This window comes from Myotis lucifugus, unplaced genomic scaffold, assembly GCF_000147115.1.
Source record: "Myotis lucifugus unplaced genomic scaffold, Myoluc2.0 scaffold_43, whole genome shotgun sequence".
Classification (NCBI taxonomy): Eukaryota; Metazoa; Chordata; class Mammalia; order Chiroptera; family Vespertilionidae; genus Myotis; species Myotis lucifugus.
The window spans coordinates 1253023-1271635 of NW_005871091.1; the positions used below are offsets into that span (position 1 = coordinate 1253023).

General features: G+C 40.6%; 1 protein-coding gene across 6 annotated transcripts in view; it reads left to right on the forward strand.

Moving 5' to 3' along the window:
- KIAA0368 (KIAA0368 ortholog) overlaps nt 1-18613 on the forward strand; it is an 83862-nt gene that overhangs the window by 47005 nt on the left and 18244 nt on the right. For 5 of the 6 annotated variants that reach the window (XM_006088030.3, XM_014455195.2, XM_023753286.1 and 2 more), the window contains 13 exons: nt 1380-1481; nt 4329-4452; nt 6592-6737; nt 7182-7236; nt 7911-8025; nt 8695-8763; nt 9965-10082; nt 10376-10543; nt 13484-13563; nt 14406-14511; nt 15483-15530; nt 16249-16370; nt 17843-17993. In XM_006088030.3, the coding sequence (XP_006088092.1) occupies nt 1380-1481; nt 4329-4452; nt 6592-6737; nt 7182-7236; nt 7911-8025; nt 8695-8763; nt 9965-10082; nt 10376-10543; nt 13484-13563; nt 14406-14511; nt 15483-15530; nt 16249-16370; nt 17843-17993 (1404 nt within the window). The remainder of the gene's footprint in view (nt 1-1379; nt 1482-4328; nt 4453-6591; nt 6738-7181; nt 7237-7910; nt 8026-8694; nt 8764-9964; nt 10083-10375; nt 10544-13483; nt 13564-14405; nt 14512-15482; nt 15531-16248; nt 16371-17842; nt 17994-18613) is intronic. The other variant, XM_023753287.1, reaches the window with a different exon arrangement.

The window sequence follows — 18613 nt, forward strand, 5'->3', positions numbered from 1 at the left end:
AATCAGTTTACTTTAATAAATATGTAATCTTATTCTTGGTGTAGCTACTGTTTAAGTCTTTGGGAAGATTACACAGTGTAGTTTTTTAAAATATATTTTTATTGATTTCAGAGAGGAAGGGAGAGGGAGAGAGAGATAGAAACATCAATGATGAGAAAAAATCATTGATCGGCTGCCTCCTGCACCTACTAGAGATTGAGCCTGCAACCCAGGCATGTGCCCTTGACCGGAATCGAACCTGGGACTCTTCAGTTCTCAGGCCGATGCTCTATCCACTGAGCCAAACCAGCTAGGGCCACAAGTAGTTTTTACTTGTCATTATTAACTAACTAGAGGCCTGGTGCACAAAATTTGTGCACTTGGGGGGGGGTGTCCCTGAGCCCGGCCTGCAGTGTTCTTGCAGTCCAGGAGCCCTCAGGCAATGTCCGACTGAAGGCTTAGGCCTGGCAGTCAGACATCCTTAGTGCTGCCGTGGAGGCAGGAGAGGGTCCCGCCACCGCTGCTGCGCTCGCCAGCCATGAGCCTGGCTTCTGGCTGAGTGGCGCTCTCCCTGTGGGAGCACATTGACCACCAGGGGTCAGCTCCTGTGTTGAGCGTCTGCCCCCTGGTGGTCAGTGCACGTCATAGTGACCGGTCGTTCCTGCTGTTTGGTTGATTTGCATATTAGGCTTTTATTATATAGGATTACCAACCACTGTTGAACACTTGTAATGTGCCAGGTATTTGCTAAGTGCTTTGCATACATTAATTAATTGAATCCTCCAAAAGGTCTAGTGAAGTAGGTACAGTTGTCATCTGTGTTTTCCAGATGAAGAGAGTCATAGAGAGGTGAAGTGACTTGCCTAAGGTCACATACCTATAAAGGCTACAGAAATATTCAGGATGTATGATTTGATCTTAGGTCCTCTTTAAAAAAAACAACAAAAAAACTTTTTTATTTTTGAAACTATTACAGATATCTCCCCCTCCCCTTTACCCCACTCCTCCCAGTCCCTACTCACTCCCCCATGTCTTCACTACCCTATTGCTTGTGTCCATGGGCTATGCATATAAGTATATATAAGTTCTTTGGTTTATCTCTTTGGACCCAGAACCTACATTTATAACTGTTATCGTTTGAAGGATAATAATCCTAGTTAAAGGCTTTCTTTTTTCTTCTTTTGCACCTATGGACCCTTAATGGACTCAGTTTGGTGTGTTTTTTCCTCCAATGTCTTACAGATATAATTCTGTAAAATTGGAGACTATAAAAACACCCATGTATGCACTGCTGCATTATTATTTAGACAGACTGCCCCCTTCCTGCCATCTCATTTTGGAAACATTCTTCTGGGATAAAGCTGTTACATGCTTTAAAAAATAATTCTCTTTTATTCTAGATGAAAGAACGAGCAATCCAAACACTGGGATATTTTCCAGTTGGGGATGGAGATTTTCCTCATCAGAAACTCCTCTTGCAAGGTCTGATGGATTCTGTGGAGGTATTTATATTGCTTTCTGATTATTAGTCATTCAAACAAAAGGCATGCTGTGAGATTTTAAATTAAACTTGTATTTATTTATTCACCAAGTACTTATTGTGTGCCAGCCTCGGGCTCATCACGATGATTGGCATAGAATTGACTAAATCACTTATGTGGGAAAGTCCTTTTCTCATAATTTTTGAGTAAAGCATGGTGCAGTGTGGGTAGGAGGGAAATCTACCCAGTTGCTTAGATGTGGGGAGTGGGTGCTGCTATTCTAGTTGCTCTTGCGTCTGATGACTTAGCTCTGTCCTCCAGTGTAGTGAGGACCTGCCATTTGACAGTTGCTGGCCCAGTGTGATGAGGGTCTAAGTGCAGCCCTATCTGGCCCCTGATCCAGCCTCAATTCTTGTCACTCACTCACATTTGTATACACTAGCCTCTGCTTCCTTTGCTCTTAGCTTTTGAAAGGCCCATATTTCTTTCTTGGATTGTTGCTGTGCCCCTTGAAAAGCCTGCCTTGACCCTTCAAGCTAGAGTACATAGGTTCTTCAGTTATCTATGCTGTCATGACCCTCCATTCTTCTTCACAGCATTTATCACTGTCTCTAATTGCTCACTAGACTGAAGGCAAAGTCTGTTTTGCTCCTCATTATAAAACAACACAAAAGTAAAGAGATAATGAGTCCCCATGTGCCTATTTTTACTTCTTTTATTTATTTATTTATTTCTGGACTACTTAAGGCATTATAGATAGCGTATCATTCATAAATGGAGTTAAGGGTTTTGTCTTTGTTTGTAATGCCAACTTTGTTGTTATTAACAATCGGAAACATGTAGAAAATAGGCACGTTAAACGAACCCCTAATATAGGATTCTCTGTGTTGAAATACCTTTTTCTCAGGGATGGAAGCCCTTAAATCCTTTTTTCCTCAGAATAGGAAGCATGTGATACCAGCATTTGACACCTCATTTGGTTGATTGAGCTTAGGAATGGCTAAACTGTTGTCGTAGGTATGCCTTGTAAAGCTCTCCACAAAGGTCAATATTCCCATATCACTCCTACTTTCTGTTCTTTATTATCTTATTTCTTCATTTTTCCATTTCTTTCAATTCATGGTACACAATGCCAAAAGGAACTGAGATCTAGTTTTGTGCTAAGTCAGTGCTCGTAATTGTGCCAAAATTTCAAAATCAAATTAAAAAATTCCTGAAAAGAATTTTTCTAACATTTGATTTTTGAAATAATTTTAAACTAACAGCGTAGTTGTAAGGATAGTATGAAGAACTTCTTTATACCCTTTATCCAGGGTTACCAATTTTAACATTTTACCACATATATTTTATTATTCTATATTTTTTTAAGGAACCATTTAGAATAACTTGTAGATATCATGTAACTTATGATTGAAAAGAGGAGTTGTTAGTAAATTATAGTGGTTGCTATTTTAGTGCAGTTATTACAAATCAGGTATCCACTGGAAATTTTCTGTACATTCACCTCATTTAATCCTTCCAGCCTGATGAGGTGGGTGTTATGCTCATCTATATATATAAAAGCCTAAGGGACCGAATGACCGGTCGACCAGTCGCTATGACGCACACTGACCACCAGGGGGCAGACGCTCAATGCAGGAGCTGCCCCCTGGTGTTCAGTGCGCTCTAACAGTGGGAGTGCTGCTCAGCTGACCCACCCATCCTGGCAGCCCACCAGCCTGGCGGCAGCCACTCACTCCCTCAGTAGTCCTGTAGGTCCAATCTCTGGAGAATGGGCCAGGCACCAATGGACTGGCGCCACCAGCATGATCCTGACAGTGCTGCTGGCTTCCTGGAAGTCGGCCTTGGGCACCGAGGTCGCTTCCCCTCCCTAGACTCAGCAAGGAAAAAACGATATAAAAGTGGCCGCCAGGTGGTTCCCAACAACCGGTGCAAGTGTCATCAGGACAGATTTGGATCCCGTGCTGGCAAGGGCGTCCCATCGCCCACTCGGAGGGCTGATCATGTCCCAGCCCATTACCCCCCACCAACCCTGTGATGGGTGCCAAGTGCAGGGCTCATGGCTGGCGAGTGCTGCCTCTCCCAATCAGGACTGACGGCATGACCCCGAGGCATAAGCAGGGGGGCCAGGATGAACAGGAGCTGCAGGCAGGAGTGGCAGGCGGTGTTGGACTGCCAGTTTTGGCCCAATCCCCGCAGGCCATGCCGAGGGACCCCACCCATGCACGAATTCGTGCATCGGGCCTCTAGTATTACATATAACCAGTTGAGGCTCAGTTTAAATAAGAGTAGGAAGCTGGTGAGAGACAGAGCTAGAATTTGCACTGAGATCTGTGTGGCTTCTAAGTCCATGCCCTTTTCCCCAGGTTAATGGTATCATGCTTCCAAAGATTAAAAATCATTGTGTCACCCTGGCCAGTTTGGCTTGGTGGATAGAGCGTCGGCCTGCGGACTGAAGGGTCCCAGGTTCGATTCCAGTCAAGGGCATGTACCTTGGTTGTGGGCACATCCCCAGTGGGGGGTGTGCAAGAGGCAGCTGATCGATGTTTCTCTCTCATCGATGTTTCTAACTCTCTATTCCTCTCCCTTCCTCTCTGTAAAAAATCAATAAAATATATTTTTTAAAAAATCATTGTGTCATGGTTCCCTATGGAGGGTGAGGAGAGGAGTGCAACATGGACTTGGAAAAAGATCTCCAAATCATCTTACCTTCTCCATTTTTTCACTTTACCTCACTTTTGAACCACCTGGGTTAGCTGAAAGCAGTCCAGGCAAAAGAGAGAAATGGTATTCGGTAGCCTTTCCATAAAATGAATGCTACTGGGAAATGTTCTCTCTGATTCATGGCATTTGTTTCCTTCATTGCAGGCCAAGCAGATTGAACTTCAGTTCACTATTGGTGAGGCCATTACCAGTGCTGCAATAGGAACCAGCTCCGTGGCTGCCCGGGATGCCTGGCTGGTGACTGAGGAAGAGTACTCCCCTCCTGCTGGTACCAAATATTCAGCAAATTGATCTGTAATCCCCAAGTAACCCTTTTCTGTTCTCTTTATCCACATTTGAAGCTAAAGAAAAACATATACATTCCATTTTAAGTCTTCTTTACATACTTATATCTGTCTTAGTTTGGTTCAGTCAAGAAAAATAGTTGGTTAAAGGAGAGTGAGCATGTCATGAATGAGAACTCCTTTTTTAGTCTTTTGGCAAGCAAGCAGGGAGTTAGGTATGGGTACCTTGTGCTCTTTTCATGAGGATTGGTGTATTTTGCCAATTTTACAAGTGTAGGCATAGCAGTTTCCCAATGATGTATCCCCTAACCCTTTATCACATAACTAGAGGCCCGGTGCATGAATTTGTGCATGGGTGGGGTCCTTAGGCCTGGACGGCGATCAGGGCCGATCAGGGGGGCCGGCCGGCCCAGGGGAAGGGACCATGGGAGGTTGGCTGGCCAGGGGGAGGGAACACAGGAGGTTGGTCAGCTGGAGGGAGGGACCGCAAGAGGTTGGCCAGTGGGGGGGAGGGACCGTGGGTGGTTGGCTTTGGGAGTGCACTGACCACCAGGGGGCAGCTCCTGTGTCGAGTGTCTGTCCCCTGGTGGTCAGTGCACATCATAGCAACCGGTTGACTGGTTGTTTGGTCGTTAGGTCATTCAGTCGTTAGGTCGCTTAGGCTTTTATATATATAGATGAGGCTTCAGTGTCTTCTGTTCACCCTCCAGCTGCCTCTGTGCTAGAAGAAGGGAGTTATTACTTACGCTGGGGAAGGCTGTGGGAGATACATTTTTGTAGAGTGGTGGTGGGAGGGAGCAGGGAAAATTGCCTCACTGGCTCTTGTTCCTCCACACTCCTCCTGGTCTGTGTTGGAATGCCCCAAGGCACTTGCAGGTGAGTTGGGGCTAATAACCTCATGGACAGACGTAGAAGACAGTTGGATGTATGAGTGCGGAATGTTGAAGAGTTCCAGGTTGGAAATCTGGGAGGATCGTGTAGAGATAGTAGTTAAGGCCATGAACTTCGACATGATCACCAAGGGAGTGAGTAGAAAAGAGAAATTCAACAAAAGAGCTCTGGGTTCCCCAGAGTTTCAGGTTTTGGTAGTTTAGAATAAGCCAGGGAAGGACAGGTGAAAAGGAGCACTCTGAAAAGGCGTCCTGGAAGTGAAGTGAAGAAAATCTATGAACAGGCGTGTGGTGGGGTGGGGTGGGGATCAACTGGGGCATATATCCTGCTGATAGATCAGTTAAGCTGAGAAGCAAAAAGTCATCATTGAAGTTAGCAACAGGACGGTAATTGTTGACTTTTACGAGTAAATTCTGTGGAGTGGAGAAGGTAAAGCCTGATTTTTGAGTGGGTTCAGGAAAAAAAGAAGAGGAAAGAAATATAGAGCATGAGTACAGATAACTATTTTGAAATGTTTTGATGTAAAGCAGTGGTTCTCGACTAGGAGAGGGAGCTTTTGCCCCACAAGGGACATTTGGAAATGTCCGGGCACTGGAGAGGGTCAGTGCGCTGGTCTCCAGTAGGTGGAGGCCCCGGATGCTGCTAAACCTTACAGTGCACAGGACTGCGCCCACAACAAACTGTCCCGCCCACAGTGGCAGTGGTGTTGAGGGTGAGGGACCCTGAGGAAGTAAAGGAAAGGAGAAAAGTAGGAGAACAGCTGGAGAGGAAAGTGAAGTCAAAAGAGGTTGGTTTGTGTGTTAGTTTCTAGATGGGGGATGGGAACGATATAATAGAGAAAGAAAAAGGGCTGAGACGGGAGAGTGGGGATAATTTTTTTCTAAATATTTTTTTTTAAAGAGAAGTTTTAGGTTCACAACAAAATTAATAGGAAGGTAAGGATGTTTCCCATATATCCACTGCCTCTACACATGCAGAACTTCCTCCATTATGGGGATACTTTTTCATTCTAAGGGACTAAACCTGAGTACCTTTGAAAGGTTATTTAGCTTATGCTAGGTTTTGACATGAATGATTATCAGTTCCTTCAGCAATTTATTTAAACACCTTAGTCACGTAAATTTTAATATTACAGGTTTATTATATTGAGTAAATTGATTAAAATTTAACTTTTTCAGGAAACTCTGTTTGGTTATTTTAATTTCTTTTCATCATTCTTTGTTTCCCCCCAGGAGCCAAAGTGAATGATGTGGTTCCCTGGGTGTTGGATGTGATTTTAAATAAACATATCACCAGCCCCAATCCACACGTGAGGCAGGCAGCCTGCATCTGGCTCCTTTCCCTTGTGAGGAAGCTGAGTACCCATAGAGAAGTGAAGGTAAGCCATGCTGTAAATGCGATCAGCTCTACTGGGGAAGCCGCTATGAAATCTTAATAATTGAAGGGTGGTAGGAAGGAAAGTGTAAGAAGGTGAAGCAATCTGAGGTAAGGGCCATTAACTGATAACAGATATTTTGACATAAACTGTACATGAAGGAATGAAGGATGGCAGCTGATACCTATTGGCTGGAAGATGATTCTACACGGGAAGGCACACAACCAGAATGGTGAGGATGCGGAGGCTCAGACTGTGTGCATTAGACTACCTATAGGCGGTCCCACCTGCAGTAGTTTGGCCACCCTCCTAGAGGAGAGCATTGCAGGGCTCGTGACTGCCGTGGGTCCTCAGATCTTACAGGTGTTGTGTATCCTGAGAGGAAGATTCTTGTTCTCCTATAGAGGAGGAGTTTCACTTTTCTCAGTGCCTCTTTTCTTCTTTCAGTCTCATCTTAAAGAAATTCAGAGCGCATTTGTGTCCGTTTTGTCAGAAAATGATGGTAGGTTATTGGTAAATATTTGATTTCCAAACATCATTAAACTTATATTTCAAATTTTGAAAAAAAAATCTATTAGTGAAATAGGGGTACAGGAAACTTGATTCTTATTTACTTATTTTCTAATTAAATCATGTTCTTCAGTTTTGCATTAAAAAATGGAGCTGATGCCGTCTTTAACATTAGCCCTTCTACTAAATAATAGCTTTCTTCTACTTCTGATTCCTTTCCTCTTTATGATCTAGGCCAGGAGAGAGCGAATGTATGTGTGATAGGCATTTAAATAGTAGCTTCACTTTATAACTTGTTTTAAACATATGGTCTTGTGTTGACTTTTCATTAAAAACAATTGGATGTGGGTATACTGGAATTCCGCGAGGTGTCAGCCTCTCACGTGTGTGACTTGGGTCCGTTGATCCTCTGAGGCCCAGCAGTCTTGACTTGGTTTGTGGGTTGGATCTACTGTGAATGTAGTCCTCAGTACAGGGACTTTTGGGGGCCATGTCCACTGATGTGATTTAGTACATGTTTAATAAAATAGGCAGATTGATTCTAGTCTCATATCTTTACTTTGATATCCCTTTGGATTAATGCTACAAGTTTTTAAAAATTTCAACTTGATGGCCAGTAGACAAATTTTTCTTAAAGTAATATTATTTTGTCTGATTTTTGTGTAGAACTTAGCCAAGATGTTGCTTCAAAAGGCCTTGGGTTGGTGTATGAACTGGGCAATGAACAAGATCAGCAGGAATTGGTTTCTACGCTCGTAGAAACACTTATGACTGGCAAAAGGTACAGTGAACTTGAAAATTTCAGGTTTGAACGCATAAGACAAGTTTTGCACATACTAAGAACATGCTTGGAAGAAGGAAAATTCAACTTTTTATATTCCTGTTTAAGTCTTTTCTAAATGGAAAGTCAATGATTGCTATGCTGTGGATAGCAGCTTAATTACTGTCTAGAAAGTAAACTAAACTACTATTTGGAAGCATACCAGTAGGTCAGATTTTGAAAACTGAATGATCTCAGGATAGTTAAAGCATTGGGTTACAAAAACACTATAATTACTGTTGGCTAAATGAAAACGATGACATGGCAAGGATGCTTGCACATCACTCAGAGTCTGATCTGTGAAGAGTATGAGAGAGGATATCCTTCTCGTAATTTAATTGGTTGCTGCTTTATATTTTCTTCCTTGTAGGAAGGGTAGTTTTTAATCTAAGACAGCATTTAATTCAGTGTATTTATATGGGATGCTCTTTTATATTAGGGTCTGTTTATTCTAGACTTCATTTTATAAAACTCTCAGGCTGATGGAAAGGAATAGTCGACTGTTACATCTTGTACTTGGTAGCTACTTGACGGAATTTTATCATTTTGGGAATAAAATGTATCACTTAGTTGAATGCTGGTATGAAAAATTTGAGTCTAATATAAATTTTTAATGTTGTTTTGGTTTAGAATTAAACATGAAGTTTCTGGAGAGACAGTGGTATTTCAAGGGGGAGGTCTTGGAAAAACACCTGATGGGTAAGTGTGTCCAATCCATGGATCAGTCCTGTAGAAATCTTCAGTTTGGTAAATAGAGCACTCATGAAATTTATTTCCACCCTCCTAGACAATGTGTGTTAGTGGAAGGAGAAAAGCCTAATGTTGTAGGTTGGGTTTCCTGGGAAACCGCCTCTGAGATGGAGATTTGTATGCTGGAGGTTTATTGAAGAACGTCTGGGGTCATCACCCGGGGAGGGGTTGGGGGGGGGGAGCGTGAGGAAGCAGGATAGGGCCAGCACTGAAGCAGATACTGACCTCGCCAGGAGCTTGAGCTGGCCTTGGATGGCCCTTTAGACTTTTCCTGCTTTGAGGATCCAGGCCTTTACAACCCTTCATTCAGCCTGACCTTGAATCGAAGGAAGTTCTGTCAGCTCCCAGCCAGTGAATCCTGCAGGGGGAGGGAAATCTGGCTGCATAGTTGGGGATCCACTGCACTTGGTTTGGGGGGTGGGGGTGTGGGACTGGGAGGACTTGACTTGGTCGGTGTCTTGAAGCTCACCAATTTAGCATTTCAAATAATTCCTAGAGCCCTCCCTCTTTTATCTTGTATTATTCCATTGTGGCTACACTGTTGCTTTTCCTCTAAAAATGCTCAGGGAAAATTGCAGATATGGCTGTGTGCTGCCTGCAGCATTAGAAAGCAGCATTGGCTCATTGCTTTCAGTGGAGAGTTGTTTCCATTTACTTACTCTCCCTGGTTATTAAAAAGTACTTGCTTTTCACAAAGTAACTAACCCAAGTGATCAGGTATTTGAGCAAATATTATTTGTTCAGAGGAAAATTAACAGGACTCAAGATGTTATTACCAAGCTGTGTGCTCTAGCTAGAAAAGACTTCGGGAAGACGGAAGTTATCTTCAGGTCAGTCTCATGATGGTGAGAGATTCATGCACAATATAATGAAGGGTCACTGAGCTGCCTCCCGAACTGGTGAGAGCTCTACCTCCATGAGAGTTGCAGGGGTGTTGAGGTCATTTACCAGGCATTGGTGATATTGGATTAGGTGACTCTTTATATTCTTTTCCGTCTGGTTCTCTGCCCTCTGCAGTGATGAGGTAATGCAATATTGGAAATTTAGTAAAAACATAATTTTAAGATGTCCTAGTAATATTGGTAATGTAATTTTCATTAGGTCAGAGATAGAGCAATACATTATTATATACTTTCTGTTTGTTTTCAAGACAGGGCCTTTCTACTTACAAGGAGCTTTGTTCTCTGGCCAGTGATCTTAGTCAGCCAGACCTGGTGTATAAATTTATGAATTTGGCAAACCATCATGCAATGTGGAACTCAAGGAAGGTAAGTTACTATCACTGGACAGTTTTTATTTTTTCCCCCCTCCAATGCCAAATCTGTTACATTGGTGGGCAGTGACAATTGATATGCAGTATGTTTTGTAGAAGTCTGTGATTAGAGAGAGCCAGACCACCACATGGCTGCTGTTATTGATTGGTAAAGCTGGGACACCCAATAAAATCAGGCTCAATTCAGGGGCAAGTTTGGGAGGGAGAATTTTATGATCTTCATATATTGAATATGTTAATATTTTACTGCAGCAGATGTATCTGATCCACTTCATCGTATCTTTTCAGGGTGCTGCTTTTGGTTTTAATGTAATTGCTACCAAAGCTGGAGAACAGCTGGCTCCTTTTCTGCCTCAGCTAGTTCCTCGTCTCTATCGTTACCAGTTTGATCCCAACCTTGGCATCAGACAGGCCATGACAAGTATTTGGAATGCATTGGTCACTGACAAAACAACGGCAAGTATCTCTGACCTCTTGTCTAAGATTATGTACAGGATTTGAACCCAGTGCCCATCTTCCTTTCTTACTTTGTATACTTATTTATTTAAACAAATACAAATTCTTTTATTTCTTATTTGCTTTCTTCTTTCAAAGTATCGAATATACTCATGGCAACATTTATTGAAATTGCAAAAATGGAAATAATCTAAATGTCCACTGGTTGGCCGGGTAAAAAAATGACGGTATATTTACAAGTGGAACACTACATGTCCATAGATTCTGTTGATGCAATGGAGAACAGGCCATGGTTCCCACATTCAGGGAGTTGACTTAGTTGAGGAGATAGACAAGGAAGCAGGCAATTACTGTGTATGGTCTTTCTCTCTTAGTTTTCTATCATCTGGCTGCTTCTCATATTCTGTTCCACTCCTAGATATTAGGACTTCTCCACTCCAGGCTTGCCTCTGAGTACCTTTTACTCTCTCAGCTTTATCATTCTAGATGAGCTCATCAGTTCAAGGGCATTTATTGTGATGGTTCCCAATCTTATATTTTTGGCCCAAACAAGACTTGTGCTCCTGACTTGCATATCTAACTGCTGCTTGACATCTTAAGTTGGGTGTTATTTCACAATACCTTAGACATAGCATGTCTAGAATAGGACTTGGAGAAAAACAATGTTCCGCCCTGGCTGGTGTGGCTCAGTTGGGAAAGGTTGCCTGTTCGATTTCCTGGTCAGGGTGCTAATGGGAGGCAACCAGTCGATTTTTTTCTTTCTCTTTCTCCTTCTCCCTTCCTCTCTTTATAAAAATCAATAAAAACATATTTTAAAACAACCTTCCCTATCTGTTCTCAGTGTTCATCCATTTACCCAAGCCAGGAAACTTGCTGTCATCCTTAATTTTGTCTGTCTTACCCCCATCCCCATTGGAATCCAGTGGCACATTCTGTTGATTCTGCTTCTAGAGCAGCCGTGGGCAAACTATGGACCGCGGGCCGGATCCAGCCCGTTTGAAATGAATAAAACTAAAAAAAAAAAAAAGATCGTACCCTTTTATGTAATGATGTTTACTTTGAATTTATATTAGTTCACACAAACACTCCATCCATGCTTTTGTTCCGGCCCTCCGGTCCAGTTTAAGAACCCATTGTGGCCTTCGAGTCAAAAAGTTTGCCCACCCCTGTTCTAGAGTGTTCCTTGAATCCATTCTCTTCCTTTATTTTTTCCTTGTGAACAGGTTGTCATCTTTCTCTTTGCCTTCCTTCATTTAATTATCATTAGTAAAAGTGATTTTTAAAAAAATGCAAACTGGCCGGAACCGGTTTGGCTCAGTGGATAGAGCGTCGGCTTGCGGACTGAAAGGTCCCGGGTTCGATTCTGGTCAGGGGCATGTGCCTTGGTTGCGGGCACATCCCCGGTGGGAGATGTGCAGGAGGCAGCTGATCGATGTTTCTCTCTCATCGATGTTTCTAACTCTCTATCTCTCTCCCTTCCTCTCTGTAAAAAATCAATAAGTAAAAGTGATTTTTAAAAAAATGCAAACTGGATTGTGCCGTTTTGGGTTAAAATCCTTTAGTGGCTTCATAATTCACTTTAAATAAATTCCATGATCCTTATTACAGTCCCTGCACATTATGTGGCCCTTTCCTCTCCCTTCAGTCTGATAATAGGTTGAGTGTGTTCCTTTTCATGGTGGTAGGTACTTAGGGGTCAGCTCGAAGGATTGATGAGTTTCATCTGCTCTATGAGATTATTTGGTACCATTGGGGCAGTCAAGATCTAATAGGCCAGTTGGCTTTATAGATCTGAGTTCAGGGCATGAGGCCTAAGCTCTGAGTGAGTATCATCTTTATACGAGTGAAAGTGAAGCCACAAGTGTGAATGAGATCCCTGTGGAGAATGTTTAGAGAAGTGGACATTGAAAGACATCCTTTTGTTAAATCTTAGGTGAGCTATTTCCTTCTCTTGGTTTTCTTACATATAAGTGAGGATAACAAAACCTCTACAAGAGTGGAGGTGGAGAAGCTGTAAGTTTTGAGGTTCTCTGGATCAGCACAGAATCAGTCTGGCATCAGTTTGTATTACCAAATTGATGTGTATATCGAAACAAAACAGGCTTAAGAGATTAAATTCATCTTTGATTCTGAGTATTTATAACACTTCTTTATGTGCTAGACTCTGTGAAAGTACCAGGGACTCAAAGACAACTGAGACACTGTCCCTGCCCTCAAGGTCTCAGTGTGATGGAGCAGTACAGCTAGGAGGACTGATTTGTGCTTGAGAAGGTGCTGTGGGAACAGAGGTAGAGTAGGCCAGTCTTTTCTGTGAAGGTGTTGCCTGATTTGAATCTTGAAGGACAAGTGTGAGTTAGTTAAGCAAGTAGGGGATGGAAGGTAGAGTAGTATGTGCCAAGAACTGGAGGTGAGATGGAATATGAGACGTTTGGCATTAGATGGGTCACAGAGGGTTTTATATTTATGTCCAGGTGATTGGACTTTATTCTCATGCACTAAGGAAATAAGAGGATCAAGTTTGCATTTTAAAATGCTCAGTCCAACAGCTTTTAGTAACTGAAGTGGGGAAAGAATTGTAGGCTAAGAGGCCTAGAGACATACTTATTAGGCTATTACATACAGAAACATGGTCAGGCCTGGCAGGTCTGGTTCAGTAGTTGAGCATCGACCTATGAATCTGGAGGTCATGGTTCCATTTCTAGTCAGCGTACATACCTGGGTTGCGGGCTTAATCTCCAGCAGAGGGGTGCAGGAGGCAGCTGATCCATTATTCTCTCTCATCATTGATGTTTCTGTCTCTCTCCCTCTCCCTTACCCTCTCCATCTCTGAAATAAAAAATTTATATTAAAAAAAAAAAACCATGGTCAGGTGGTTAGAGATGAATAATTTGATTATTGATAGATTTCACATTTTTTATTTTATCCTTTTGCTTTCCCTAGGTGGATAAGTATTTGAAGGAAATTCTTCAAGATTTGATAAAGAACCTTACCAGCAGTATGTGGCGAGTTCGAGAATCCAGGTACAATTTTTGGAAATAACAAGACTAGTTAAATGCAACTGAATTTTTCTCTTGACGTTTTTAAGTTTTATACTTTGAGCCAAAGGAGTAAATTAAAGCTTCTTTAAAAATATATTTCTGGCCCTCACCGGTTTGGCTCAGTGGATAGAGCGTTGGCCTGCGGACTTAAGGGTCCCAGGTTCGATTCCGGTCAAGGGCATGTACCTTGGTTGCAGGCACATACCCAGTAGGGAGTGTGCAGGAAGCAGCTGATCGATGTTTCTCTCTCATCGATGTTTCTAACACTCTATCCCTCTCCCTTCCTCTCTGTAAAAAATCAATAAAATATATTAAAGATATATATATATATTTCTGGTTGGGTTAGGCAGTTATTGATATTTAACTATTTAACTCTCGTCAGTGGTTTTCCTAAGATGTCTTAGTTTTTATAAGTATGAAATTAAAGAAGTAGTAGATCACTTATTAAATTGTTAGACATCAAAATATATACTCTCATGACTTTGTTAGGGGAGGATTTATGTACACATGTTAATTTATATTTATTAAGTGCCTGCTATATGCTTGGCAGAGTGCTAAGTACACTGGTAAGTAAAAAATGATGTATCATCTCGAAGAGATTGTATTATAGTTGTGGGAAACAGACATTGGATGACTGTAAATGCCATATGTCTGTGGTATATTTGAGTCACCAAAGAGAAACTAGTCATTGCTGTCTTGAGGTGGGGTAGAGTAAGGACTAGAAATATAGGCAGAATGCAAATTCTTTTTTGATACGAATGTTTCAGAGTAAAATATTGAGCTTTCTTGATCATGTATTTGAAACCAAATTGTTTAATTTTCAGCTGTTTAGCTCTGAATGACTTACTGAGAGGAAGACCCCTAGATGACATCATTGATAAACTTCCAGAAATTTGGGAAACTCTTTTTAGAGTACAAGATGACATAAAGGTAAAATCTGCATTTATTTATAGAATAGCTTAAACTGAAATTGTTAAAATATGTATAATTATATATTTAAAAATTCAATATCCAGACTATTTTTAAAGACTGCAAGTTCTTCCCAAAGTTTCACTCTTGATGTGTCTATGAATTTGCAGGGTTGGGTATCTTTAGATTTAAATTTAATTGACTTTTTAAAAAAGATGGCCATTGCTTGAGCTTCTTTTAATAGAGATCTCATGATGCTATTGATTAGGGACAAATAAGAGTTTAGAAGTGATCCAGTTTATGATAAGTTTCATAAATTGGATCAGCCATTCCCAAATGGCATGACCAGTTCCTCTGCATTTTTCCTGGGAAATCTAAATTTTAGATATTTTGATATTTTACCATTAAAATTAGGTGTTTCAGCCTGGCTTGTGTGGCTCAGTAGTGGAGCATCGACCCATGACCCAGGAGGTCACTGTTCGATTCCTGGTCACATGCCTGGGTTGTGGGTTCAATTCCCAGTAGAGGGCATGCAGGAGGTAGCCGATCAGTGATCTTCTTTCATCATTGATGTTTAATTCTTCTCCTCCTCTCCCTTTCTTTCTTTTAAATCAATAAAAACATATTTATTTTTTAAAAAAAGGCATTTTAGTTTTGCCTTTCTTTCTGTCTATTGAAAGAGATATTTTAAAAGTTTTTTAGAATCCTCATAGAGATCTTTATGTTTGTTTTTATAATATATTTAGTTTCTAAACTGTTATATTTAATAGCCATATTGTTGTAAGGTCAAAATAGATCATACCTAATTTAAAAAAAAAGTATATATGGCATGGAAATATGTTTCTTGATGGGCAAAGAGCCTAAAGAGGCACTGTTCTTTGCCTAGAATTGAAGTAGGACTTTTCACACTAACCTGTGTAGACCTAGAGGCAGTTATTATGCATTGTGGAAGGAAACTAACTTTTATGATGGCAAACTTTTCTCTTTTTTAGGAATCTGTACGAAAAGCAGCAGAACTAGCTCTGAAAACCCTGAGCAAGGTGAGAATTCTTATCTTATATGGGGGGGGGGGGGAGGTGAAATGGGGCAGGGTTCTAGTGACTTAGCAGAACCATAATAATGACTTATTTCTTATCATATAAAATGACATTTAATTGCAATGTAATTGGTATCATGTTATAGTTCACTGTTCTTACAATGAATGTGAAGCTGGGTGCTATTACACTAGAACACCTATTAGTATATCTCGCTGGTCTTTTTAAATGGTGAGCTTTTTTGGTCTTTATATAAAGTCTGACTTTTATTTGACTGTGAAGAGCGTGTTACTCATTTAGATTAAGCAACATCTACCTTTTCTCTTTACTATTGCTGTGTTTATATGTTAATCTGCCTTTCATTTTTATGAGGTTGGCAAGCTCTTTGAAACTAGTTTCCCACTTGAACTTGATTTTATGGTATATCAGAGATTAATAAATTCTGGGTCATGTTGTTAAATATTTTCTTAGACATTTTCTCATTTTATCTTTAGTGGTTTCCTATTTCACAAATTGGAAGGCCAAAGCTTAGAAAATAAAGTACATTACCAAATTTTCCATTTAGTTATTGCAGACATAGGACTCAATCCCAGTTCTCATTCTTCTGTTTCTTTCTGTAGTGTCATAGACAGTGGATTCACTCATCCTTTTCTATGGATGTGGGAAGTAGGAAGTGTTGGGTGAGAGGTCAGTTTCACTAATTTCCATACTCTTTGTGTGTGAGGTTTGTGTGAAAATGTGTGACCCTGCCAAAGGAGCAGCTGGCCAGAGAACCATCGCTGCCCTTCTGCCTTGCCTTCTGGACAAAGGAATGATGAGTCCTGTGACAGAAGTTCGAGCCCTCAGGTGTGAATCAGCTGATGAAATGAATATACTGGATTTACTTAGTTCTGTGAATGTTTCGATTTGAAAGTGTGGAAAATGAGATGAGGAAAACCCAAGGTAACCCAAGAAAGAGCATTTATTAAAAAGCCTAGAATATATTTGCAAAAACATTCTCTTGGGAACCTTGCTTTCGACCAACATTTTGCCATTTGGCCTCAACCTTGAGAAGAGTGTTTTTTAAAAAATTTTCATTGGCCTCTGTGCCCAGCAAGCACATTTTCCTGTTAGGCCATGAGTCCTTGGGAGCTTGCTTGCTGGTTGTACCATCTAGTAATATTGCAGAGCTTACTAGTTTTAAAATAAACTTTACCACTTGCAGTAATTAAATATTAAAAGAATATACTCACATTTAGATACATATGGCCATTTTAAGTTGAAATTAACAGAATGATTCTAGTTTGTATTTTTTGGTTTATTTTTAAACTAGAATACTATTTAGGAACTTTATTCCATTTTTATTTCACTCTTAAAATTGGACCAAATTGATAGTACCAGCAGTATTTCATAGTTGATGAGGCAAAGTTCTTTTAGGAGTGATAAAATTAGGACGTCATCATTTTACTGTCCTCGGTGAAATAATCTAGGTATTGATTTTTTATGGCTTCCAAATCCACTGGTAAAAGGTTGATGGGGAACTTTATAATGGATGGTTCAGTCTAACCAAACTGGAATTCACCATCACTCTTAACAGCACAAACAGGGAGCAGACATGTGCCTGTGATAGGACACGTAAACACCACCTATGAAAGATTCTGTTTTTAAAAAATTGAACCTGAACTTGATTGAGCTTACAGATCTACGTAAGAGACAGAGGAACATGTTAAGTGACACCATCAGGATATATTCAATGAGGACAAATAAATTATTTAGAAACAGAGAAGGGAAGTCACTATTAAAAAGATTCAAGAACTGTAGCAAATTGCCACGTGTGGATGGGCCCTGGGTTCGATTTCAACAAACTTAAACACAGTTGTGAAACAGGGGAGTTTGGATATTAGGTGATATGAAAAAAAATTATTAATATTTTTGAGTGTGAATTGCTGTTTTGATTAAGATTAAAGTGTCCTTGCCTGTTGGTGATACATACTGAAGTTTAGTTAGAGAATATGCTTCAAAGTAATACAGTGGCAGGGGAAAGAGTATGTCTGTGTGTATTATGGTAGAGGTGTAAATGAAGTAAAGTTGGCCAAAGATTGCCAATTGTTGATCTGGGTGGAGAATACATAGAATTTAACTTACAATTTTCTCTACTTTCATATATGTGTGAAAATATGTGTAATACAAAGTAAAAGCAAAAAATAGTGTAAGACCAGGATCTATAACCAACTGAGTATATTCTTAAATGCAATACACTGCAAAACATCCCCATGATTAGATTTGTAGGGCTTCTTATTAGTATTGTTAAAAGGACTGTGTTTTCTGTGTGTCTGTAGCATTAACACTCTTGTGAAGATCAGCAAAAGTGCAGGAGCCATGTTGAAACCACATGCACCAAAACTCATCCCAGCTCTGCTAGAATCCTTAAGTGTATTGGAACCCCAGGTTCTCAATTATTTGAGTCTCCGGGCTACAGACCAAGAAAAGGTGAGTTGACAACACAGGCATTTAGGTAAGTGTCGTGAAATAGGAGCCCTGTGAAGGTCTGGGGTCCATCTGAACAGTCCTTCCATTGTCCTTAGACAAACTGCATGCCTTGAATGGTACTTTCAGCACTCTTGATACAGCTCAGTCACTGTAACCACAGGGATGCCCTTTTACAGGGTGGGTAGGGAAAGGGCTCATATGCTGTTCTGTGAGTCAGATGAAAATGACACTTCCATCCAAAAAATGCATTAGCATTTATTTAACACAGTTTTTGTCCATTTTTTTAGGGGTTGGGTCTATACTCTCAGAACCCTTTTATGGGTCACTTACTCCTATCCTACAAGTAAAGAGAATTTGTATCTAGACTTTGGCATAGTCTAAAATTACTCTGCTTTTTAGATATACTGAGATTTTAAAAAATTAGAGTTTTTAAATATTACAGATGAAACATATTTATTATGAAAAATGAAAACTATACAAAGAGTATAAAGTAATTCCCTGGGAGTCCTCTTTCCCCTATGAGCACAGTATTATTTCCTGAGGAGTACCCACTGTCGACAGTTTCCTGTGTCTTAAAATTCTTTTGTAGTCATAGGCTATAAAACCAAACATACTAATCT